The sequence below is a fragment of the Aythya marila genome (genome assembly GCF_965140915.1).
Source record: "Aythya marila genome assembly, chromosome: 8".
NCBI lineage: Eukaryota > Metazoa > Chordata > Aves > Anseriformes > Anatidae > Aythya > Aythya marila.
In genome coordinates this window covers 26569154-26593926 of record NC_139049.1, presented here as the reverse complement: position 1 = coordinate 26593926, position 24773 = coordinate 26569154, and the positions used below count along the sequence as shown (strand labels likewise).

The following is a 24773-nucleotide window of genomic DNA, read 5'->3' as shown; positions in this document are numbered from 1 at the left end:
CTGTTTGCCGCTTCTTTGCTTTTTTTTTTTTTTTTTCCAAGGTGGGGAGTTTCCACATACTGTAGTGGTGTAGCTAAGGTTAGTAGGCTAGATCTTACTTCACAGCTTTCAGTTCTTTAATGAGCTAGATGACACACTAGAAAATGATGTACAGTTATTTCATGTACTTGGTTCTTGGAACTGTGAACTTCAATCTCAGAGCGTCTTAATTCCATTTCCAGTCAATTTGTCATCCCACACGTGGTAAACAGAGAGCTGCGTGTGGGTTGCTGGACTGGTCTGAACCCCAGTCTCACATGCAATCAGTCCAAAGTGTATTTATCACTGTTGCTTAATAGGTTAAACAAAGCCATGGCTAACTGAAAATAGTGATTCTGGCACCGATGAGATTTTGCTGGTGGCTTTCCATGTTTTCATTTCAGTTTCAGTGGAAAGTGAAGGAAGTAAAAACTTCTGCTTTGGCATAAAGAACATGGTGCTCTTTTGTCTGAATGTTAGTTTTAAAAATAATTTTAAAAACACTGTGAACACTGTGCAGGTAATACTCATTGTGGAGGAAGGATTTTAAAGAAGAGGAGCACCAGTTAACCCAAGTTAAAGATGGTGAGAGATTCTTGTCATAGGTCACCAGCTGAAGTCCCATGTCCTTTGCTCAGATTTAATGGCTTTTCTCATCCCCATGAAAGAAGTATGCAAACTCCTCCTTTCCCTAAAGCCATGTTTGCAGTGACATTTCAGTGTAGTTTATTTTATTTTGTTTTACAGACCAAATGCATATGCAGTTGGTATAAATGGCTTCCTTGGTGACTGTGACAAATCTAACTGTATGCACATCAGCCATCTGATAATTCTAGGTGCTGAGGTACTTCCAGTTACCTAGTTTGTGTAGCAAGTCCTTTGCATTGTTTGCTCTGATAATTGGGCTCCTTTCACAAGTGCTAAAGTTGCCCTTACAGAAAAATAGGGAATGCTAAAGGGCAACAGTTTCTAGTGATGGGTTTAATAGATCCTACCATGAATGGGGGAATTAATGTCGTTTGATGATTTTATGCTAGCAATAGGTTTGATGAAAATGCCAATTAACTTTGCTGTTTCATCTCTGCCAGACACTGGAAACCATGCTGGCTGCAGTGAAGAGAGGCAAAAAAATCAATGAGGAAGAAATTCCACCTCCTGTTGCAACAGGAAAGAGCTCTTCTCACATATCTCAAGCCACAGGAGCAGAGCAGGAGATTTCAGGAGATTCAGTCAGTGTCCCACCAGAGAGTAGAGCTGAGTCTGCTGCAGATGATGAGCAGAAGACTTCTCGTGAGGCAGAGCAGCATCTGGAATTGGAGTCTCTACAGGGTCGTGCTGTTTCTAGTCCTACCACGGAAACAGGTACCATGATCTGAGAGGATAGGCAGCTGCAACATGAATGTTCATGCTACATCTTTCTCTGTTTTAAATTGCGTTGCAAGGCACTGCTTATGTTGGCACTTCCCTGCTGAATATTTCAGGTACGGCTGTCCATGGGATGCTGAATTTCTGGTAGTGCTATCACATACTGTTATAAAACTCTGGTATACAGTGTACCAGTATGTTTCACTTAACATTTACTGTGCCTCAGTTTCTCATTCAGTATTGTGACATGTAGGATTCCAAGCTTTAAAGAGTTTTTGAACCCCTAAGAGATGATTTTTTTTTTCTTTTTTCTTTTTTTTTTTCTTCTTCTTTTCATGTGATTTTTTTTTTCATGACATATAATTGAAAGCAATGCAGGAGTGAATAGATGAACATAGCAAGAGAAACACATCTTGCGTATTCTGTGTAAGTCTCAGTACTATTTCCTTCTCACAGATCTCCAGAACAGCAAGACACGGGCAATATTACTGATGAGGCAGAAGGAGTATAAAATAGCAGCTCTGAAAGCCAAACAGCAAGGGAACCTGGAGAAGGCAAAGGAATACATGAAGACAGGCAAGGTACGCACATGTGAAATCCTGTGTGAATCCTGTTCTAAATGTAACTGTGCTGTACTCACACACCATACTTATGTATTCATTGAATGTCAAATGTTCATTGCGACAGCTAGCAAGTCGTGGACATACTAGAATACCCCTTCTGTTTTGTTTTTCTGCATTAGAAATTTGATGTGGTCTTAGAAGCTTTGGACAGTGGGCAGCCAGTAGACCTCCAGAATATGCCTCCATCTCCTCAGGGTAAGGCTCATTTTACAGAATGTTTTTTTAGAAGTCTCTCTGTGCTGTAATGTAAAATGATTCATAATTGATAGCAAAACTATGAGAATTGAAGATTACTTAGGTCTGAGACTTGCTGAACATTCAAATTCTAATCAAGACCATCCAAGCAAAGTGATGTATCATTTTTTGTATTAAAGTTACTCTCTTTGAATCACAGAGTTCAAGTAAGTAACAATGTCTAATTTTCCCATTTTTGTAATTTTAGATAAAAGCAGCCAATCTTTGAAGAGGCAGGGAAATGGGGTTATGACAAATGCTCAAAGTTTGCTGTAGTATTTAATGACTTTATGTGTTTCAGCTGAGGTTCATAAGGTTCTAGGTTAAAAAAACTAACAGATACACTCATTCCGGATACAGATGATTTCAGTGCATTAGTATAAATATTAAGGGAAGGTAACAATATTGAAGATATCCTTGTAAGAGACTTATTAAAATGGAGCTAATATTATTAGCAACAACGGTTGCAAGTCAGTGTTTTAGGCAGTTTACTGTGAGTGGTAATTTTTTTATTTCAATATTTTTATTTATTTATTATTTATTTTATTAATTAAATATATTAATATTTATTAGGAGTTTTACGACTTCTCAAGTTCTAAACTGATCACCAAGTGGCATTAGAGAGAAACTTCACCCATGGCATATTCTGACATTAAAAAGTGGAAGATCTTTGTAGTGGATAAAATAACTGCTATTGCACAGTGCTGGAAACTTGTTTTTCTGAATAGACAGTATTACTTGCTTCCCTTTTTGGCACATTGTTTGTTACTAGGATATTTTCGTCAATTTAGCAATCTGTTTCACACTTTCCATCTGCCAAGATAGCAAGTTATGTTTTGGGAAAGAATTCTTAGAATACCTGAACTTGTTTTACTTTTTTTCTTTATAAGCAGCACCAAGCAAAATTAAATTAGTATTTGAGATTTTTCTACTGTAAAGCATTTGCTCTGAAACTTTAGACTCATCTTGCCACCCAAATATTGTTTTGAATCCAAAAAGCTTTCTGGAAGAGGATGTGATCAAATTGATGGTTTTCTTACTAACATGGGTTGTCTTGCTGTTTATAGAACATGCTGTGAATCTTATTGCTTTCCTTGCTTTGCAGATCTTGAAAGCTTAGGAAATGTACAAAGTACATCCAAGCAAAAGGTACCAGCTCCAGTGGGAAGTTCCCAAGGTCTTACATCACCTGAACCTCGGAACCAAGAAGCTTCAGGTAGGACTTGATTTTTTGTAGGAAGACATCAAAACAGCAGGGGGGGAAGGCATTTTCAGGTCTGCTCTTGCCAGTCAACTACAGCAGGATTGAGAGTACCTGGCTATGTTCCTGAATATTGTTTGCTGATGATCACATCTGTACTTTTTGTTCTGGACCAGTAATGCAAACAAAAATTAGTAAGACTTTGCAATTAAGTTTTTGTCTCTGCAGAAGGTAAGGAAAGGTCTGAAAAAGGCAGCTTGTGTTTTGAAGTCTGAATCATGTAGCTTTTCATTGTCTGTCTTATTTCAAGCTTCTCTGCAGCAACCAAAAACAGTGCTGGAAGCATTGCAGCAAAGGCTTGAGAAGTACAAGTCAGCAGCAGCACAAGCTAAAGCAAGTGGGGATGATCGGAAAGCCAGAATGCACGAGAGGATAGCCAAGGTATATAAAATGACATTGTAGAAAGCTGCTTGCATCCAGCAAAGCCATTTGAATTAATTATCTTGCTGAAGACTTTTTCTGGGATAAAATAATTTTTGTGTTGTCCTTTTGTTTGGCAAGAATTCCACTGGGGAAACTGAAACTTACAGAGGAAGGAGAAACAAAATACAGGTGTTCGGCTCTGCTGATATAAAACCAATTCAGAGGCGAGGCACATACTGTAAATGGTAAATAATGAGGAAAAGCTCTTTGGACACTTATGCCAGAAGAATTTTAAAAACCTGTTGTCCATTTCTGAGCTGCAGAAATTTCAGAGCTGAGTTCCTATCCAAAAATTCTGCTCCATAATGTGTTGATGAAGTAACTTAAAGATCTAAAATGTTAGGAAAGTTTAGGTTTCAAAGCAGTATTTTTACTTTACCATTTTCACTATGTCAGAAACACGTGTAAATAATCACTGAAGAAGCATTGGCTTCAGAATTAGAGGGCAGTGGTATGCACATACGACTTGATACCAAAATACTGAGCATTCTGCAATATTTATGCTGGTTAAATATGATGATTGACACAGTTAAAATTAAACTCCACTTTATGTCTTACTGAGTGGCTTTTATTACAGCAATACCAAGATGCTATAAGAGCCCATAAAGCGGGGAGAAAAGTGAATTTTTCCGAGCTACCTGTTCCTCCTGGTAAGTGTGAACATAGAATGTCCTGATCCCAACTTCTGTATGTCTGCTGGACTCTGGAGGAGGTGTGCAGAATACAGCCTCCTCGTCCTGTGGAACAGCTCCTCATTTTTCTCAGTGAGTGGGCTGGCCTTACTGTTTGATAAACAGTTTTAAAACGTATTCTTCAATGCCACCAAAATGCTCCTAAACTTTCACTCTGGTGAATGTTCCTGGATGCTTGTTTGAGAGTGTCAGAACTGAAAGCAATCCTGTTCAGAGAATTAAACAACTTAATCATGGGCAGGTGTTGAAAAAGGCACCTGTCCTCTGTCCCAGCCCTTCTAAAGGAAAAAGGTAAACTTCGGATGTGTTGTCTCTTTAGTTAACTGGATGGAGATTTTTGAAACTGGAAAAAAATTACCTGATGTTTTCAATTCTGTTTCTTCCCAGCAGCAGCCTCAGAACTATATTTAATTAAATAGCTCCTTTCAACACCTGACAAGTCAGATCAATATTGCAGTTCTCAAGGCTAGTAAAAGTAGTATCCAGAGATTAAACAAATCATGCCTGTGGTCACACTGAGACAGTGAGAGAAGCAGAAACCAAACCTGCTCCATGAGACACTCTGCCTCCTGTTTATCTTCTTCACAATGTATACTGCTGTGTCTGTAAAGATTTGGGCAAGGTCATCCAGGAATATTTCACCTCTGGCTTGCGTGATACTATTTCCTCCCCTTTGAAGCATCATTCCTTTTGCATTGTGCCTAATGAGTTGTGATAAGATGCACAAAGCACTGCAAAGTGGTGCCTAGATTTTCTAAGTTAAAAAAAAATCCTCGAGCTTGTGGCTTTTTTTGTCACTGTCAAATGTAACAAGAGGAAACACTGTAGTAGGAGTAAAGTAGTACTAAAGTGGACAGTGCTAGCTCTGTCAGGTCATGTACCGGTTTGAACAGTCCTGCTTTGAAGCTGTCCCTGGAAAGCAGTTCAGCAACCCTTGCTCTAGAACGTGATCTCTTTTGTAGTGAATAGCAGGTCCTGTAAGAGTGCGGTACTCCATGTTTAGCATTCTGGAAATATGCATAACTCCGTAATTTCCTTACTCAGCTGTATGTTTTCCAGCCGGCATTTAAAGGCCATATGATTTACATTGAAGATGACAGTAAGGCAGTCACTGAAACCACAATGAGATTATAATGGACTGACTGCATTTCATTGCATCTGGATGATGATAAGTAGCAGCTTTGACCTTCGTGGAGCCAGAAATGCTACCTACTAATGGATCAAGTGTCACATGGGGGCATCAGTATAAGATTCTGCGTGCCTGTGTACCTGAAGCTTGTTCTGTCCCCTTAGCAGCCATCTCCAGGCTCAGAAGCAGTTTAGTCGTTATTTCTTGTCATTTCTAATGAGACAGGCAACAGGAATCCTTGCTACATATTAACAAGATAAATCTTTTTAATTTAGAAAGCCAGTAGTGTCTCTGTATCTCGTTGTTTAAAGCTGACGCTGAACTGGTAGCATGGAAATCAGAGTTTATCTTCCATCATCCAGCCTTTCTCCCATCTGTAAAAGGATGCCTTACTTTGCAACCTCTCCATTGCAGTAGATTTTCAGCATGTACTTCAAGGACTAGTGTTACAGTTCATTTTTTGGGCTTCAGTGATGCGTTATTTCTTACTGTATGGGACAGCACTGATTTTTCTCATGGGTCATGTGCCATCTAAGGTGACACTGTAGTGAGAGAGAGAAAGAGACAGCAACTTCTTGTACAATCTGCTGTCCTTCTGTGTAAAGGAGGGAGTAAATTCTTTGCTGGGTCTGGAGGTACCTCTTACCAAATTCTTGGGGTTGTAAGGTTCCTTGGCTGCATGTCAGTTGCTGAACTTAGAAAACCATGCTCTGTTGTCATCATTTTAGCATCATCCCTTTAAGCCTGGATATCAGGGTGAGGTCTGATCATAAGCCCACCAGTCAGACTGTTTAGCAAGGGTTTGTGGCCTTGGCCTCAGTCTAGTTATACTGCCTTCTGCAATACATGTGACAGTGTTACCTGGATAGAAATAGCCTTACAGAAAAAGGGGAAAAAACAAACAAACATGGAAGACATACAGTGTCTTACGTAACCCTTTACTTCTATATTCTTTTCCTCCTCAGGATTTCCCCCTCTTCCTGGTGTCGCAGCATCTGATGGCGGCAGCACAATAGCTGCTGTTCTGGAAAATGCCGGTCAGCTGGCAAGCATGGAAGAAAATGATGAAGAAGAGGAGGTTAGTCTTTCTTTAGCACATTTAATAGTTTAAATGTTGTCTCTTCTGGTTATGGAGACGAGTCCATTGGATTTCCAGTCAGGCAAATCCAGACAGTCTGAGATGAAATATATTTCCCAGAATTCTGAAGAGTACAGGATCTCAGATTCTGAGAGAGGAGTACTTTATCTGCATTACAGTGTAGAAGAGAGAGATGAGATGGTTATTACAATCAGTACTTACAGACAGAATCCAGGGATCCGGAGTTTGGTTTGTTTCTTTTTCATATCTATCTTATGTGTGGGTCTTACTTTAAAATAAATACCTCAGATCCTGGCCATCTCTTTATGTTGCTCTAAAGTACTTAAATATGTGCTTTAAATCCTGCATCCCAGTAACTCCTATGTTTGTGCTTCCCCAGGATGTTCAACACTTACTGCTTCTTTTTACACAGCATTAGCTTTTAGTCTTTGGTTTGATTTCTTTCTCTAGCTGGATTTGGTAGCTGAACTGTGCTTTCAACCAGAGTAGTTTTTAATGGAGACAATTCCTGGATGATGTTTTTTCTGCATGCATCTGTTCTTTTTGAAATCACTACCTTGTCAAACATTGCTTTTGTCCCTTCTGTAGCAGAGGTTAAGTGCTGGCATAGATCAGCTACCTACTGGCATAGCCCTGCTTAGAAACCCCCGAAGTTGAAATTAGCAGTCTGGAATGTTACGCTACCCTCAAAAGTGATACCAAAAGTCTGATACACTGATAACCATGCTTGAGATACTGTCTTCCTGATTAGATTCTATGGATTTAATATGAAATTACTTCTGTTATGCTAGAATGAACCTCTGACACAGGCCCCAGTTGCCAAAAAGCCTGCTCAGCTGCCTGGAAAGCCGACTCAAGTTGTTAAGCCAATTACAGTGCCATCTGCTGTAGCTGAGGAGGAAAGCTCTCCTGAGCATGTGAAACAAGCTACATCGCCCTCCACCCTGGACAAGGCAGAGTCAGTGGATCATCTCCCTCCAGCTGGTAAGGTGAAGGGCTCATCATTCCCAGTGATGCCTGTGCAAGTCCTTTGCATGAGTTTTGTTTAATTCTTTGGTAAAGACTTCTTTTCATTATATTTTGGCTGAGAGCTTGTGAGTGTGTGATATAGATTTCCTCTGACAGGAGCCTCAATATATTTGCTTGCTGAATGGCAGACCCAAACCATCCATGCGGTTTTATTTCACAGAGGCAGCACGTGTAATTATAAGGTTGATTGGGTTTTTAATTGATTTTGATGTAACAAGCGTATTGATTCATAATATTCAACTCTGTTCATAGTTGAACTGCGCTCTCATTAGAGTGAACGGCTTGCTAGTGTGAATTATTCATTGATCTAATGCAGCTTCATACATGAAACAGTAGCTGCTGTCCAGTGTTTCATCCAACGATATCAAACTGCTGTATAGGCAGTAATTCATCGATCTCTAGCCCTTCTATCACTAAGGTCACTAAGCAGTTTTCTGTACAAGATTAATTGTATAGATAGTAAGGGATGGCCACTGCCTCACTGGGTAGTTTGGGCATGCAGCAGCAGCATCCGGGCTCTCACTGGTTCTGTTGTCATGCCATGATTGTAATCCTGTCCTTCCGTCCTGCCCTGGGCAGTTCCCTCAGGACAAAGCAGAACTGCCTGGTTGGCTGATGCAAGTTCTTGTGCAGAGCGAAAAGGCATTTCACAGTGCCACCTGACATCTTCTCTCTAGAAAATTCCATGACTCATTTTATGAAGAACACTAAAACGTAGAAGTTGTCTATTTTGGCTTTGAAAATATATGAATCCTCATGAAATTAGGTTTGTGCAACATCAGATGGCATTTCTCTTAAATTAATTGACCTGGACTTGGTGAAGGAAGTGCTAACACCTGTCTGTGGTGTTACCTGGTAATTAATTACTCAATAATCTCTCCTGGGCATTTCAAGTACCTTAAAATAAGACCAATAGGTGTAACAAAAACTTAGATTCCTACTGACTTCATCTTCACAACAACGTGCCAGTACTTTGCTATCATAAAGCTATCTTTCACTAGTCAAACTCCGTTCTGTGATCCAAACATAACCTTCTTCCCTCCCCCAAAAGTAAGAAGTACAGCATACATCTGACCATAAACTGTGAATTTTTTTCCCTTTTTTCTTTTTTTTTTTTTTGTCAATGTGTCTGAGGCATTACGAGGTGTGGGAGTGGAGTAAAACATTTACACTTAGACCTATGCCAGGAATGTCAAGGAGCCAAGATCAGTAGGATTAATGGCTTTGTTCAGTCCATTCTTCACAGATTTTCTTTGAAAACACCTGTGTTCTGCATCTCGGCCTCACAGAGCACACTGTGTTCTGGCTGTTTTGTCTCAGTGAAAACTGGGCTAGCTACCTCGTCTAATTGGTTGTGGCTGATTGGGCAAGTTGCTCACAACAGCAGGGCAGCAGGCTCTTTTGCAAGGACAGGACAGGATAGGATAGTCATCTGACAGCAGTAAGCAGTATGAGTGTCATTGGTGCATTTATTTGCTGAGACAGGCACCTCTTGCAAGTGCTGTTTAGCTCGTGTTATCACTAAGCTTGCGTAGTAGAGTGCACTGGTGAATACAACACAAGTATCTTTGGAAGTGGCTGTAATCAGCTCTTTCCAAAGTGAGGTACACAAAGAGGCAGAATGCACTGACCTGTTACATGGTAAAGCAATGTTTTCTGACTTGTGGGATTGTTCTTATTGCTTTGAGAAGGAAAGAAAAGACCCAAGAATGAATAAGAAACAAAAAGATAACAAGGAGTTATAAATAAGCAGAGGTGGATATGTCTGAATGGCCTGCACACATTGGCTTATCTGTTTTCTATGACAGATCAATTGAGAGGATAGAAATGAGTTTGAAGAACCCTGTTTTCAGAGTTCATGTGCTCATGCAGGGTTCATGTGCTATTCACTGTCCTTTACAAATTTAAATGTCAAGCTGAAAGTCTGAATTGAGCTTTTGCTATTTACCAGTCAGCAGTACTGTAGTCTGTGTCTTCTGCCTACAAATACGGGGCTGTAAGTTCTGTTTTGGCACTTATATATAAGTATCTTTGTGAAGTGCCATGAGATTAATTTATTTTTTTAATGTAGGATGCCATGATATAAGGAAGTGTGTTGTTTATTGGCCAGTGTCAATTTCAATGAAGTGCAGTAAGGAAATGTCCTTAGCTTATGTCTGTACTTTTACTGACCTTTCTCTGGCTAAAAAATGAACATGATAAACCTGTTTCAGGGCCATGACAGTGTCAGATGAGTGAGTTATACAATTTTTTTTTCCAGCTAGGCAACAGCTGCAATTTCTGGAGAACAGAAAGAAGCAGTACATGAAGGCAGCCGTCAAAGCAAAGAAGGAAAATAACCTTGAACAGGCTAAAATGTATCTCAGAACAGCTAAGAGCTTTGACCCAAAGATTGAGGAAGCAAAACGTGGCAAACCTGTTGATATTTCCAAGGTTAGTAGGACTGCTAGTATTCTGCTTTGTATCATTTTCTTGGACATCTAAGTGCATACTTCAAACACTGAATGATTTAATAATGTTTCTTGACACAAACTTAAAATCAGTTAAAACTGCTTAAATAGCAAATGTGGATACTAAGCCCTGAAATTCCCGTATATCTTGGTCTTGTTTGCTTTTCTACTCCTCACATATGCCAGGTTCTGAGAAAATCCAGTTTCCACGAACCATTTGCTCCCTGATGTACAGTGGCACACCTAAACCATGCAGCTTGGAAGTATTTCCTGGGTTTAGGGTGTGAGTACACCTCCTGGTTATGAACTAACTCCATTTTGGGATGAGGATCGGATGTATGTGATCCAGTGATGCCCTAGTTCTTATTGGTTTATGGGTAGGTGTGGAAACCACACTGCACTGTAATAGCTCTCATGACCTGAATAATCAGGGAGCTAGGCCTGTGAGACATTTTGCAGAGTCTTACGACTTAAGTAATTGTCAGACAGTGGTATAAGTAGTGGTTGGTTTGGAATTACCTTGAGAATAAAAACGGCTTGTCTCCCTTCACTGACTTTTCCATACATTCTGACTGCTTTTCCGCTACTTCATTATTTCTTACAAGCCCCTTACAAGGGCTCTGAAATGTGGTGTTCTTGTGTTGCAGCTGCCATCACCCCCCACAGATGATGAGGGTGATTTTATCTTCATACACCATGAAGATCTCAAAGTGTCCCAGAAAGCAGAGGAAGTATACGCACAGCTCATAAAATTGCTGAAGGACCAACATGAGGTAACCAGTTTATCCATTTTAGAAATGCCTTTTTAAAACAAACAAACAAACAAACAAAATTTCCATGGGTTTTATTAATATTCTTTTAAGATATTTCTGATTATGTGTCCTAGAGCAAACAATTTTTAGAGTTGTATTCTCCACTAGTTGAAGTTAGAGGGTATGCTTGGAGGTTTGGGACTGTCAAATTATCACTGTTAGATGTGGGTGATCAGGTTTGAGAATAGTACCTGAATGAGTAAGACTAGCCCTTGGGTGAAACTCATCTCTAGAAATTAAGTGATTTAAAAAGTAGTAGGATAGCGCAGCTCAAATAAATTCTGTGCTTGGCTTTAGACTTAAAGTACTGGGGGATGGATGGTTTTGGGTGATTTGGGAAGACTCTGGATTTTGGCTTTTCTTAAATTAGGTGGTCATCAGCTTCAAAACTTGCTGCCAATGATGAATTTGTGAGTAAAGATCATTATTAATTGCATCTGTATTTGTGTGTTTCTCTCGACAGAGATGTTTGCAGTATTCCAAGCAGTTCATGCACCTGGGAAATGTAGCTGAAACAACTCGGTAAGACCTGCTGCCTGCTGTTAGGCTTCCCAAAATGTGAGCATTTCATACTTGGGTCCCCTGATGCCCCTAAAGATGACAGGGGTACAGGTTGCTACAGTTCTCCTTGTGAAAGGCTTGGTAGCTGTGAGGCCTACAGCTCCAAGATGCTCTCAGAGCTCCCCTGTGAGGCTTACCCTGTGCCCTGTATCAGGCAGAATGCTCTGTTTGATGTTGCATTGTGTGTGTAACTTTTCTATTGCTTTTACTTAGGTTTGAGAAACTGGCACAAGGTTGTAAAAAGGACTTAGACATCCTACAGCTTGCACAAGCACAAGGAATGGATCCTCCAAGCCATCACTTTGAGGAGAGAACCTTTAAAATGATAAGGTACGCTCTGCTGCTTTAGCCACTTTTCCTTCCTCTGCCTATCTCACTCAATCTTGGTGTCTTTGGGCTCTGTTCTTGGCATTTTCCACTATTCCTTAGACGTGTTTTTTTATCTTTGTTCATGCTCTTTCCTTGCTCTTCTGTAACTTATGAAGATCATCTGCATAGGAATATGCTATTGAAAAAGTCCTGACGAATACCAATGGCATCCTGGTCTGGCAGCGGATCAGGTGGTGTTGGGATGCTGGGGTGAATACACTTCTTTGTCTTTATTTTTTCACAGGATATTTTCTGAGCTCAACAGCACAGAAATGCACCTTCTTATTGTCAGGGGGATAAACCTCCCAGCTCCACCAGGTATGAAAGCACAAAGTAGTGTGGTCTTTTTCTCTGAGTATGTAGGGGAAAGTAGTGAGGAACATGATCTTCTACCTTGAAGACCACTCAAGGATCAGACCTTTGTAGCCAGTACTCATTGAAACAAAATAGCTAGGTTTCAGGCTCAAACAACACAAAACAAGCACCACCCTTAAGCAGTGTTAAAAACACAAACTAAACCAACAGAAGAATAAAGAGAATCTGTTCCTACTGCACAGAGGGAAGAACTTTAAATCTGTCAAAGGTTCACTTACAGCTGGGTCATAGTTTAAATTTCACGTGCATATTGTATTTTGTTCTGACTACCTTCTGTAATGCTGCACCATCCTTCTATGTTCTGACCCCTCAGCAAACAGGAGTTGCTCTTGTCAACATCACTGCTGCTAGTTCCTTCTTTTGAGGGGCTTGTAAACAATTCGTGCTAGATTAAATTGTCTAAGGACTAACAAAAGCATTAAGAAAGTGAGTGTTTTCTTTTGGATGCCAGCTTTCTATGGATTTCAGTTTGATGGATGGTTTTTATTTCAGTTGCTGTTAAGTAACAGGCCACAAGTTGGGTAGAAAATCAGTTAGGCACTTCTGAAAATCCTGCTCAAAATTACAGATGCAGTGAAAATATTTGTATTAGCTGTTCAGACTGACTTATTCTTCTCTCGTTCAGGTGTGGCACCAAAAGATTTAGATGCATTCGTGAAGTTTGAATTTCATTACCCAAGCACGGTGAGTGTGTGTCCTGACTTCTGTTCCTCAGTCTGTGACCCTTGCCGTTGTATTAGCTTGTGAGGGCTTCTAGGAGGGAGTGCAGGCTTTCTTCTGGAAAGGGAGAAAACACTTCTAGACATACTGCTTCAACATATTTTAAAAAAACAACCTTTTTTTTTTTTCTTAACTTTTTTTCTTTAATACTTAGCTCTGTGACAGTCCAAAGTCTAGTTTCTTACCTACTAATAAATTTAGCAGCAATTCCACTAAGATAGATTCAGTTACCTGTGGGAAATTGGTCGTGGCCAGATCATGTTTGTGTTTGAGTTACACAGGACTTCAATGGATGAGCACGCCCCATTAGGATGGCTGAAAACAGCATTGGTCTGTGGGAGCAATTTTCTGGGGAATGAGTAATAATCAACAAAATTGATTTTAATCTGTTTTGTTATTAAAAAAAAAAAAAAGAAAAAAGAAAAAAAAAGCCAGATTTCTACTGCTTAGCTAAGAAGCAAATACATGACCTTTCCCTTCATAGCTCAAGTCAGTTTTACAAAGTAGCTGCAATAATTAGGTCACATTGTCCTTGTGCAGTCTCCAGAGATTTAGTTTGTACTCTGCTTTAGGTTAAAAGTTAATTTATTTTGGTGACAGATTGATTGTCAGGCAAAATAATAGTAGGACAATTCCCTGGATGATTTGTGATGAATTCCTTATTTTTCCAACTAATGCAGAAGCAACAGAATTACTGTGTCGCAGAATGTGCATAGTTTGTCGTGTGACTTAGCAGCAGTCAGGAGCTTCATGATGATTGGATTGAATTGAATGTGACCATGCAGCTTATCTGGGGCACTTGTATTTAATGTTTTGTCGTCTTCTTTATCTAGTAGTATTTTTGCAACCACAATGAAATGCAAATATTTTAGTCTTCAGTGTACCATGAATCCTTTTTATCATTTAGATAATGCCCTTCTGAACCTCAAATTTCTTGTATAGGTATAAAAAAGAGCTGGTAATAAATTAGTTACTACTCTTTATATTGAAACAGTATCTGATGTTTTTATGTAACCTGTGTCTCTTTTAATAGGAGCAACCTCAAAAGAGCAAAACACCTGTAATTAACAATAACAATTGTCCAGGTTAGTACTTCTTCTGGGACAAAGGAAAAAACAACATGCATTAGAAATTACTGGAGAGGACCAGGCAGTCTTACGCTACGAATCAGGCAGGAGGGCCTCCCACCACCTTTTTTCATGTTTGTTATCAATGGGCATGTTAGAAGGTGAAGTCCAGCAGTGACAGCACTGCTTCACCCTCATCCCAAAATTGGTGGTAGCTATTGTGTCATGAATTAGTGAAATGACCAAGTTACCACTCATGTTCCAGCTGTTGCTGTCAACCCTGCTGGGGGATGGTCCAGACATTTTCCTTATTACATAAGTTAAATTATTAATTCCAAACTCTCCAGGGATCAGATCCTTTTCAGTCAGATTCTGCTGATTTGTTGGTGTTTCCAAATCTGTCAAAGCATCACTGTAGAAATAGGGTGGTTGTTTTCGTTACAATGGTGTGTCTTGAGACTGAAATACTTTCGTTGTACCTTTTGAAAGACATCCCTTTGTACTTAGAAAATACCAGTATTAGACTTACCATGCACAATCATCTTGCACTTTGAGTTTGGTTTATCACTATATTATTTTTTCTGTTCTTGCAGCAAGTGCCATCTAGTATCAAAACTTTGAAATCAATATACAAATCGCTAGTTTTGAGTTTATCTCAAAACTAACACGATGTTGTAAGACCTTCTGATAAAAGGGCACCTGTTGCATAGTTCTTACTATGCTCAGTAATGAAACTGATGCTAAAACAGCATTAGTTGTGTTGTTAGAACACCCATTCCCAGTCACCCCAACCTAATTTCTTAAATGAGCCAAACAGATAAACAGAGATATGGGTATGTACACATAATAGAACACTGAGCTTAATTTGATTTTCACAGCTTTCTTTCATTTGTCTGCATTTTGACTGTAGAATACAACCAGTTGTTCAAGCTGAACATCAACCGAAATCACCGAGGTTTCCGACGAGCAATTCGCTCCAAAGGAATTAAATTTGAAGTATTTCATAAAGGGTAAGTTCACAGTTTGCTCCTCCTCATTGCTTCTTTTGTAAGGATTGGAAAGGGTGTTGTAGCTGAAATTTATGAAGCAAAAGCATATGATTTATCTTTAACTTGGCAATAAAAAGCTGTCTCGTTCTCGTGTCTGAGAACTCCTTTCAAAATACGCCTGATCTCTGTATCTTCCCCTAGGGGGGAAAAAGCAAAAGTTAAGTAACTTGGCTCATAAGTAGAAGATCAGTTGAGGATTAGTGCATTAAGAGAAATTGATGAGAAGAAGGTAATGATTCAGCATCAAGTTGTTTGATTCTTGTCCAATTTGTTTTTAGTTATCTGAACTAGAAGATGTAAGTGCTGTATGGAATAACTTCGTAGAATAATGAAGTTCAGGTGACAGCAAAATATTAACAGCGGTAAAGCAGATGACAGAGATGGCAGAACTAGTTTTATTTTCAGAGGATCTTAAAGTATCTGCTGACTGCTGCTAGCAAACTGTTAGACTATATTGAGAGAGAGAGAGAGAGACTGCTCTCATCTCAGAGATCAACAGGATGAGATAAATATTAGCAATTGGTAACACCAAAGGGAATCATCCTATGTCTAGGCTCATTACTGATTTGTTCAAAATCTGGATGACCTCTACTCACTAATCCCACTGTTAGCTGTGATCCATGACTTAGATGAGATGTTAGATAACCTGTTTCTGTCTTGGCAGCTCTTTGTGCTGTTCTTTGCTGTTGGGATATGCAGAAATGATCCATAGTTTCTCTGAGATGGTTTTAAAGTCTCTTAATTTGTGAGGAAAAGCCCCACTGTTTTTATTACAGATCTTCTTTTGTATCTCCATTGAAACTGTAGCTAACTCTTCCTCTGTCAGTCCAGACTGCTCCTCTGCTCTGTTGTTCACGATTTCACTGTTGGAGATCCTGCCTGTTTTGCACAGATCTGTTATGTTTTAAACAAATGTAAACACTTTTTTTCCCCTTATTTTCTGCATACCATTGCACACATGGGACATATCTTAGGCTCTTACCATCTGGAACTGTGCACGTTCTTAGGTTCTGAGCTCGGGCTTGAGTTCACCCATTGGGAAATATTCTCCAGTGATTCATGAAACTGTGTGCCAGCTCCAGATTGGCCTTTGAAGCCTTTCTGAAGATAAGCACAAAAATCTATGTGAGATTTCTCTTCTGGCTCTGAGGTTTTTTGTTCTTAGAACAGGAATCTAACAAGTTAATATACGTTTAGGAATATAGAACAAACATACACAACAAAAGGGAGTGGGAGGTGGCAGTTCCCCATGGCATATAGCAACAGGGAAAGAAAAGAAGAGATGCACTGTGACCACCTCCCCTTCCCATCTTCTCAGGACAGAAGGGGGCTGCCACTCCCCCTATAAACTGTGTTTATGCACAACAGCTTACAGAAGCTTACAGGGCATGCTTCCTGCTGTGGTATGTGACACCCAAGATACCAAACAGGCCCACCTGCCACCCCTTCACAGCAGTATTCCTGCTGTCTGCGTTTGCTTCTTGCCGTTGATTTGCCTGCTTACCCACAGCCCTGGAACAGTGGAGAAAGGAGAGGATCACGCAATCCAGGCTCTTTTCAAAAGACTGTCAGCTCATGGTCTTTCTCCAGAATAATACAGAAATGCTCGTGGATGTTAGAGATTAAGGGTAGCTCTTTGTCCATCTCCCACGATAGCTCTTTGTCCATCTCTGATGAATTCTTTTCTCTCAGTGAGCAAAGAGAACTTTTTTTCTGGTCATATAAATTAATCTTCAATTTAGAAAACTTTTAAGTGAAAACCCAGCAATGTATTTTTCCAAAGGAGAAGTCTCTCCTTAAACTTCTGAAATCTTCTGAAGATAAAAGGAGATTTCCCCAGAGTTGTTTCTGAAGCCATAGCCTACAGCATGTTCGTTCTTCACTGCAGACTCCCTAGAACTGAGCAGTGAGGAACCAGTTGTTACTGCTTCTTGGACTAGAAAATGGAAAAATGCTAAAAAATCAGCTAGAATAATCACTACTTCTCTTCTGAAGTCTACGAACAAAGTGTCCAGCATGCTGCAGTACAGTTATGTAATCCTTCATTTTAAGGTGTGTGTGAAGTAAAGTATCCTAGCATGTAAGCCAACCAATTCTACTCTTTTCTAAACAATTTTGAAAGTCTACGGGACTATTAATGGAGAATACAGCCTTATTTGGAAGGCTTCCTGCCAACAAAATTACTAGGAGTCATATTTGGAGGCATCACATACAGCCCTTGATGTACTTACGGCATTGTTTGTCTCCGATAACAGCAATTTCTGCTGAGATGGACAAATTGACAAATAAGTAGTCTGAGCAACTGATCTAGAGCTGTTCACTCTCTTTCTCATTCTGCTGCTAGTAAAGCGACACAGGCAAACCAAAAAACAGCTTTGGTGTGACCTCCCCTGGTCATTCTCAGATGTCTTTGGAACATAATTCTTACTTCCTCTCAGGATCCTGTAAACAAAAAGTGCCTTGCAGTAGAACCCATGTCTGGAATCGGTCTGAAAGCGAAGAGAGGAAGTACTGGTTGTGTTGAGGTTTCCAAGAAGGTGATGCATGTTCTTTCAACAAATTAAAAAAAAATAATCAGTGATGTCCATCCTCGAGGCTCTGATGAATGAAGTGCATCGAAGATGGACATCTTGCTGGTAAAACTGTTAAACAGAAGTGCCTGTAGCAGAGAAAAGTCCAAAGCTGGTTCTTTTCCTCGCAGATAAAAACATTCTGTGTTTAATTTCAGCAGAAGAGAAATTGTGAAGTTACAGTTCTGTAGTGTTAGAACAATCAATGTGAAGGTGAATCAAAATAATTGCCAAAATTAAATGTTCTTACTTGTTGAAATTGAATGTTTTAATTTATCAAGATTAAACAGAATGATTCATGTAACTTTTTCCTAATAAGTAGTTTGCCAAAACAAGCACGTGCCTGTGAAATGTTTATTTTCATGAAATGCAACTTCCTTGGGAAACTCTTCAGCCTGTTGTACTGCCCCTTGTAGAAGACAGCTGTTTGTCCTGGCTGCTCAGCCATTCTTCCTCATCTCCTTGTGCAGGGACGAAAGCTACTGCCACTGTGAGTGGTAGTTTAGGGCATGACTGTCTGTCCTGACTGTTCTCCTCTCCAATTTGGTTGTAAGAGAATAACTAGAAAACGAGTGCTTCAGTATCTTGCCCTTGTAGTCCAGTTAACTGAGGGTTTGCCCCTTTCACTCTGGTTGTATGGTTCTACTAGCATGACTTGACAACATCTTGGATGCCTTGATTGTACAAATAGTGAAGGCATCTTACTTTCCTTTTTCCTAATGGTCTGAAAAACTTTGCCCTTTCCACTAAGGAAGATTTCTTTGAAACAGGTCCTTCTTCAGAAGTGACAAGCAGGTGGGGACAGCACATTTGAAACTGGACAAGCTGGAATCAGAATGTGAAGTTAGAGAGATCATCGAGGTAAGTTTTTTGGGTGAGGTGTTCTTCTAGTAAGTAGTGTTTGAACATGAAGGAAAAACGATGGCTTTCTTTGTTAGGACCAGAAATTCAGGTGCTCCTCAGAAATGCTTGTGTTAGTAGCCAACAGATCAAAGGGTTGAACAAAGACTGCCAGAGTGGGTAGAGAGCTGCCAGAGGACCCAGTAGGAGATCACAGAGAAAGCCTTGAAGTCCCTGAGTCTGCAGCACAGACTTGCTCTGGGCACTGCTGTGCTTCATGTCCCCTGGGCTGCCCGAGGAGTCTGTCTGTACTTGGGGGCAGGACACGTGGTACTGGGCAGGTGGAGCTAACACAGCCCCTGGGAAAGCTGCTTTGCACGGTGGTGTGGAGGGCCTGCTCTGCTGAATTCTGCATTGTGGATGTGGGGAAGCACGTGGCTGCAACGCCTCTCAGCCCTGCAGTCATTTGCAGGTGATCCCTGTCATCTTTAGGTTACATAGGAACAGTCAGTGGTTGCCTGAGGCACTACAGTTTGACATTGCTGTTTGTGTGTGTGCTAACTGCCCTTCTTTTTGTGGTTCTTTCAGATTTTTGATGGCAGGAAACCCACTGGAGGGAAACTGGAGGTAAAAGTGAGACTCAGGGAGCCCCTCAGCGGTCAGGATCTTCAAACAATTACAGAAAACTGGCTGGTCCTTGAACACTAGTTCCTACATGAGGTATGAATATGGCATCTGAAGATGGTCTGGCCAGAACTTGACAGAGCTACAGATAAACTCTGCATGGAATTAAGTCTTTTGTTGACGTTGACCTAATTGCATGGCTTTAATACCATTCATCTTTATAGTTGTAGTGGTGAGCTGATACAATTTCAGAAATGAAGTTACAGAATCTTCATCTTACTGGTTTGTATATCAGAGGTGCTATTCAATCACTTGAAATGCAGGGAGCATCAACTTCATTAAGGATATTTAGAAAATAGGATTGACAAGCCCCTTGGAAGGCGCTTTCTGTCCCTCCTTACTAGTTACAAGGAACCCTTCATAGTCAGCAAGGAGCTTTCTTCCCCTACAAGAAGCTAGAGAAGGGCATTTGGTCCATGAAGTTCTGAATGCTTGGCTCCATCTGAGCCAATCTCTATTGGTAATCAACTTCTTTCTGGATCCTTGAGAGTTTTGGGGAGGGAGAATCTGGAGTTGAATATAGGCTACCTAAAGAACTGTGCCTGGTGCCCACCGTGCTCTGACCCAGTACAGAAGAAAAGCTGTGTGCTGCCAATGTGGCTGTGTTCAAAGGATGAAAACAAGGTCAGCTTCCTCTTTCTGCCAGCCCTGCCATTATGGAAACTGCTTGTGTTCCTTTCTCAACCTCTGCTTTTTAGGTATCACAAATTCTTCTTTAAAAAATAATTAGTGATTTTCTGCATAAGATTATTGAAAAATAAGTACCAGAAATCCAGCTGACTCTAATTCCATCTATTGTCATCTATGTCTTAAAATCACTTTTAATTATATAGTGACATAATTTAATTTCTCCAGGACTTAGAACACAAATTGGAGACACGTGGCAGAATTGCTGTTTAATGTGCTACTGTACTTACTGCTACTTATCTGCTAATACTTTGTCAAGCAATTTTGTTTTCTTTTTTCTTTCCCAGATCCACAAGAATGCTAAGAGGTGTGGGATGGACGCGTGTGTGGAGATGCTGCTAGCTGCAAGCACCAAAGACGTTAAATGAATGCACTACTGAACCTAATGTCTATTTTGGTAACAGCCATAGTGCTTATTAACAACTTTAAGGCAACTGTAAGGCTCTGGAAATTTGCTGCTGCAGGGTGTTGTTCTTTGTCTACACAAAATAGACAGAATTGCCTTAATGTGGGACTACTAACGTAGCACCAGGATGAATGTTACATTAACTATGCATAGTGGTGTGTGAAAGGTTTAGCCCTGTAAAAAATTCACCAAGACAGTGCAAAAGCTTTTCAGTCATTTCACAGGTAAGACCTTCACTAATTATTATTTTTTTAAATGTGTACGAGCACCCAACACGGTACAGCAGACAGTTTGCTACCGTTTCCTTGTGTCCTTTCTTATCAAGGCCTGTTGTTCCCACCACCCCCCGCCCAGTATCAGTCCTGAAATAGATGAGTGAGAGCGCAGGCAGAAATCTAGCAGCAGTGTCCCCCCCCTCCTGTGTGCATGCTGCTGCAACAAGAAGTTGAACTTCTCAGGATCCTGCCTTTCAGGAGAAAAGGACACAACGTGTCTTAGCAGCAGGTGTTTGCAGATCTATGTTTTCATTCTGGCTGCCATGCTTGCTGCACTGCTTATTCCAGTGCAGCCTGGGTACTGTGCCTTCATCCTTTTTATTTTTCCTTTGTTGGTTTATTTAAAAAAAGAAAAAAAAAAAGAAAAAAAAAAGGTATGCTAGATTGCTGCTTCCCAGATGTTTTTTTTTGTTGTTGTTTTGTTTTTGTTTTTTCAAAAATAGCCTTTTGTGGTTCTTCCAGGTGATGGGAAAACAGCCACTCGTTGTTGTGTAGAAAACTGGATTACGACCATTTTCAGGAATGCTTTTAATTAGCAGCATACAAAAGATGGTACCAAATAAGTTTCTGTTCATAAATCTCTGTGAGCTAACAGAAAGGTCTGATCTCAGAGGAGAGGATGTGCCTGCACTGGGGAGTGGGGGTGCTGCTGCGCCAGCTGTTAGGTAGGGCGAGGTTGTAGGCAGAAAGGAGTCCAGACACATAAGGCAGCGCTGCCTCTGTCTTCCTGAGCAGATGAAGACAATACAGTATTTAGTTTTTAATTTCAATAAATTTAATATACAAAACTACATGTTGAAAATAAAAATATAATATGCAGTTTTTTGCAGTGTTAACTAACTGAATTTTAAAAGTACAATTTTTTTCTAAAACAAGTACTCATTTCTTAACAACGTGGTAATTAAGGTCATTTAAAAGGCTATGGTTGAAGCAAACGTCAGTCACCAGTTGATAGTGTTTTGCACAAACATAATCCAAACTTAAATGACATTTGGGGCAAGGGAAGAGAAGATAATTTTTTTTTTCACCTCTTTTACTGCATCATTAAGCATAACAATGCAACTAAGGTAACTGGGAAGCTGCTGCTGTGGCAAAGCTGGAGTGCAGTCTCTAGAAGGATTTTTTTTTTCCTTAGTTTATGGAACTCTCTTCCAGATACCGAATCTTTGCCTACACCATGTAGTGCTGCGCTGTGTCCTGAAGTGTGCAGGTGCAGTGTGCAGAAGGGAGTTTGAAAGTAACCTTAGTCCTGCTCCACTGCACAAATACGTAGGAAGGCTTTTATTGATTGGGTAATAGCTTAAGGTTTGTTGATCACGAATGGTTAAGCCACCTTTTCCCAAACGCCAGAGGTAAGGTTTTACTTGGGTGTACATGTAAAAGGGTGAGTGGTTCTAGTGTGCTACCTCTTGCTGGCCAGCTTTTGTTTCTGGAGTTAGACCCCAGTACCGTGGCCTTTCTTCTCCAAATGTTTGGTGGTGACAGCTGTAATTTGCTACAAATTTGTAAGACTTTGTTTTTTTTGTTGTTTTTAAAGCAGTAGCCATTTATTCACCAATGCACTCTGTACATATTCTGTGCTGTCTTTATGTAAAATACATTGCTATGTGTACAGTTACCTCTTTGTTTGCCCAGCTAATGCTGTATACGCGTCTAAAAAACATAGCATCAGCCTCACAGTAGCCTTGCGCTTCCCTTGGTATTTGAAAGGACACCTGTATGACTCACATACAGCAGAAACCAAGCACTCCCCGCTGCATCCACCAGAGCCAACTGCAAGTAGGGCCAATGCAAGGTCAGAGGTAACTGTGTTAACCCTAAATAGTACCTCCCTTTCCAAATTAGTTTTCTGTATAGACAGCAGGGGAGATTGTTCATCTCCTCCCTGGGAGAGACTCAACAACTGCTTTGCATGGCTCAACAAATCTGCTTTGAGTTTTTTTTCCACTAGTTAGCAGCAGTCCATGGAGACGATTTAATTCACTAAGACTGTGGAACCACGCCTCCTCTGGCCAAGTCTCAAGTCCAGCTTCACGAGGTTGTGGCAGACGTGAGCAGCTGCTTCCCTTACTAATGCCCTCGCAGGTGAGGCCAAGAGCACTGGGCCAAGTGCAAGTTTTCAGAGCTGACCAGAAAGCCTTTTTCAGCAAAACATGCAAAAACAGCCACTCTATACTTGTATCACAGGTAAGCTATTACATGGTGCTGCTAATATGAAGTGCGAGCTGTCTTGTAGTACATGACACTAGCATTACACTACAGCATACAGCAGGGAGGAGACTTAAAGCTGCCCTGGGTGTTACTTCTCTTTAAAAAGCAGGACCTACTGGGGAAAAGGAATGAATTAATAACTGCACTTTAGGGCTAATATTTCCTCTGCCTGTGACAGGTATCTGAACTTCATACAGATTTGTAAACAAAGTAGAGAATAGCAGAGCTGTTCTAGGCGATTACAGAAGTCTGCCAAGGTGACAAGTTTTTTCATAGTAAATGGGGGGAGGAAAGGTAAACTAGCCTATTTCACACACAAAGCTGCAGTTTACATAATACCGCTTCCAGAGAGATGCCTGCCCTTCTCATTTGGACTCACATACAAACGTCATTATGGCTAGGTAATTTTTCCACATCTCTCAAAGGCTACCCTAAACAGCTTTCAACCAATAATCTGGTCAAAATAATGTAAACGTTACTTTTTAATGTCTACAGAATAATCAAACACGGCATTATGATGAGGTCAGAATGGAGGTCTTGATTGTTGTTACTTGTCCATCTACAACCAGTACAAGATTGGAGTTTCACTTTTTATTTATGCCCCAGTGATCTTTGCACCCGTTTGAGCATTTAGAGTACATGACTGTAAGTCTTTAAACATGAGCATTTTTCTAAACAATAACAGAAGTGTATTAGCTGCAAGGATAGCATAGCCATGTTGTAGTATAGAAGCTGCCCTGATCCTCTGGTTGTTGACAATGCATAGAAGATTTAGAATTATGGAACAACTGTCCCTCCCACCTCCCTCCCCCCAATCCCCTTAATAGTGTTACCAAAAGCTTAATTTTCCAGTTTTAAAGTGCAAATGATTCAGATACAACTGCTGCTGGAACAGGTCTGAACAGAAAATGAAGTCCTCTTATGAGATGTTTTCCAGAATATAAAAGATGAGCTCCATTATGACTGGCCCCTCGTTCAACTGACAGGCCCCTCCATGAATCACTGGAACTAAGGCACTGTCCAGGTCATTCATGTACTGCGAGGGCAGTGGCTGTCCGTTACTCCCAGCTTGATAACCAACCTAAAGAAACACAAAGCACAAGTGGGTTTCGCACAGACTAGGATACAAGGCTCTGGGTCACTGAATGCCATGTAGCCGCTTCTCCACTTGGTTTTGGTCTGCTCCAGCTGCCCAAGCACTGCCTAGACTAAAGGAGCTTTTACTCTTAACCCTGCTGCTTTACCAAAGCAGATCTTTCAGATCAGCAAGACCTGCACTGCGCGCTATCAGATTCAGTCATGCAGTATTTAAAAGCAGGGTAATGCTGAGAACACTTCCACTGCCAGGCAAGGCCGGCTGTAGCTGTCTTGCCAAGAGACGTCTCTGTGCTTGTAGCGGTTGCTGTAGGGCACTGTCAAGAGGACCTCCCCTCCCTTTCTCTGCCTCCCATGCAACGTGATCTTCTAAGAAGGGCTGTCCTTGGGCACAACGTCTCATGCTCACCCAAGAATACATTTAATCTGCTCCCATCTTTAACTTCTGGTGGAAAGGCGAGCTTAGAGTCTTTTTGCAGCATGTGGCAAGCCTCCACCTTTGAGGGCTGTGCACAGGTCTCTGACCACCAGCAGTTGCTGCTAGTGGCATAGAGAGGGTCAGGCCTTGCTGCTTACTTGTGTGCTGCAGTAGCTTTCCTGTTTTAACTGATGGCCCAAAACACCAAATAACAGCACTCCTAGATTAGCATCTGATAGTGGTGGTACTTTAACCAACAGAATAGTTTTCCTTGGTTTTGTGGGAAAAAAAACAACAAAGCACCCCCCAAT

The 24773-nt window shown here is 40.6% G+C and overlaps 2 protein-coding genes across 6 annotated transcripts in view; one reads left to right on the top strand and one right to left on the bottom strand.

Annotated features, from left to right (window-relative positions):
- Positions 1–21551, top strand: part of CC2D1B (coiled-coil and C2 domain containing 1B) — a 31022-nt gene extending 9471 nt beyond the window's left edge. The window contains exons 7-25 of the mRNA XM_082766091.1: positions 1107–1380; positions 1840–1964; positions 2126–2201; positions 3346–3456; positions 3752–3882; positions 4502–4574; positions 6711–6823; positions 7636–7828; positions 10134–10306; positions 10971–11096; positions 11599–11657; positions 11910–12026; positions 12310–12383; positions 13066–13124; positions 14194–14245; positions 15138–15237; positions 18617–18707; positions 19275–19406; positions 20345–21551. Of these exons, the coding sequence (XP_082622217.1) occupies positions 1107–1380; positions 1840–1964; positions 2126–2201; positions 3346–3456; positions 3752–3882; positions 4502–4574; positions 6711–6823; positions 7636–7828; positions 10134–10306; positions 10971–11096; positions 11599–11657; positions 11910–12026; positions 12310–12383; positions 13066–13124; positions 14194–14245; positions 15138–15237; positions 18617–18707; positions 19275–19394 (2067 nt within the window). The 3' untranslated portion in view covers positions 19395–19406; positions 20345–21551. The remainder of the gene's footprint in view (positions 1–1106; positions 1381–1839; positions 1965–2125; positions 2202–3345; positions 3457–3751; positions 3883–4501; positions 4575–6710; positions 6824–7635; positions 7829–10133; positions 10307–10970; positions 11097–11598; positions 11658–11909; positions 12027–12309; positions 12384–13065; positions 13125–14193; positions 14246–15137; positions 15238–18616; positions 18708–19274; positions 19407–20344) is intronic.
- ZFYVE9 (zinc finger FYVE-type containing 9) overlaps positions 21087–24773 on the bottom strand; it is a 76179-nt gene continuing 72492 nt past the window's right edge. For all 5 annotated transcript variants that reach the window (XM_082766088.1, XM_082766090.1, XM_082766087.1 and 2 more), the window contains one exon: positions 21087–24030. In XM_082766088.1, coding sequence (XP_082622214.1) covers positions 23869–24030 — 162 coding nt within the window. In that variant the 3' untranslated portion in view covers positions 21087–23868. The remainder of the gene's footprint in view (positions 24031–24773) is intronic.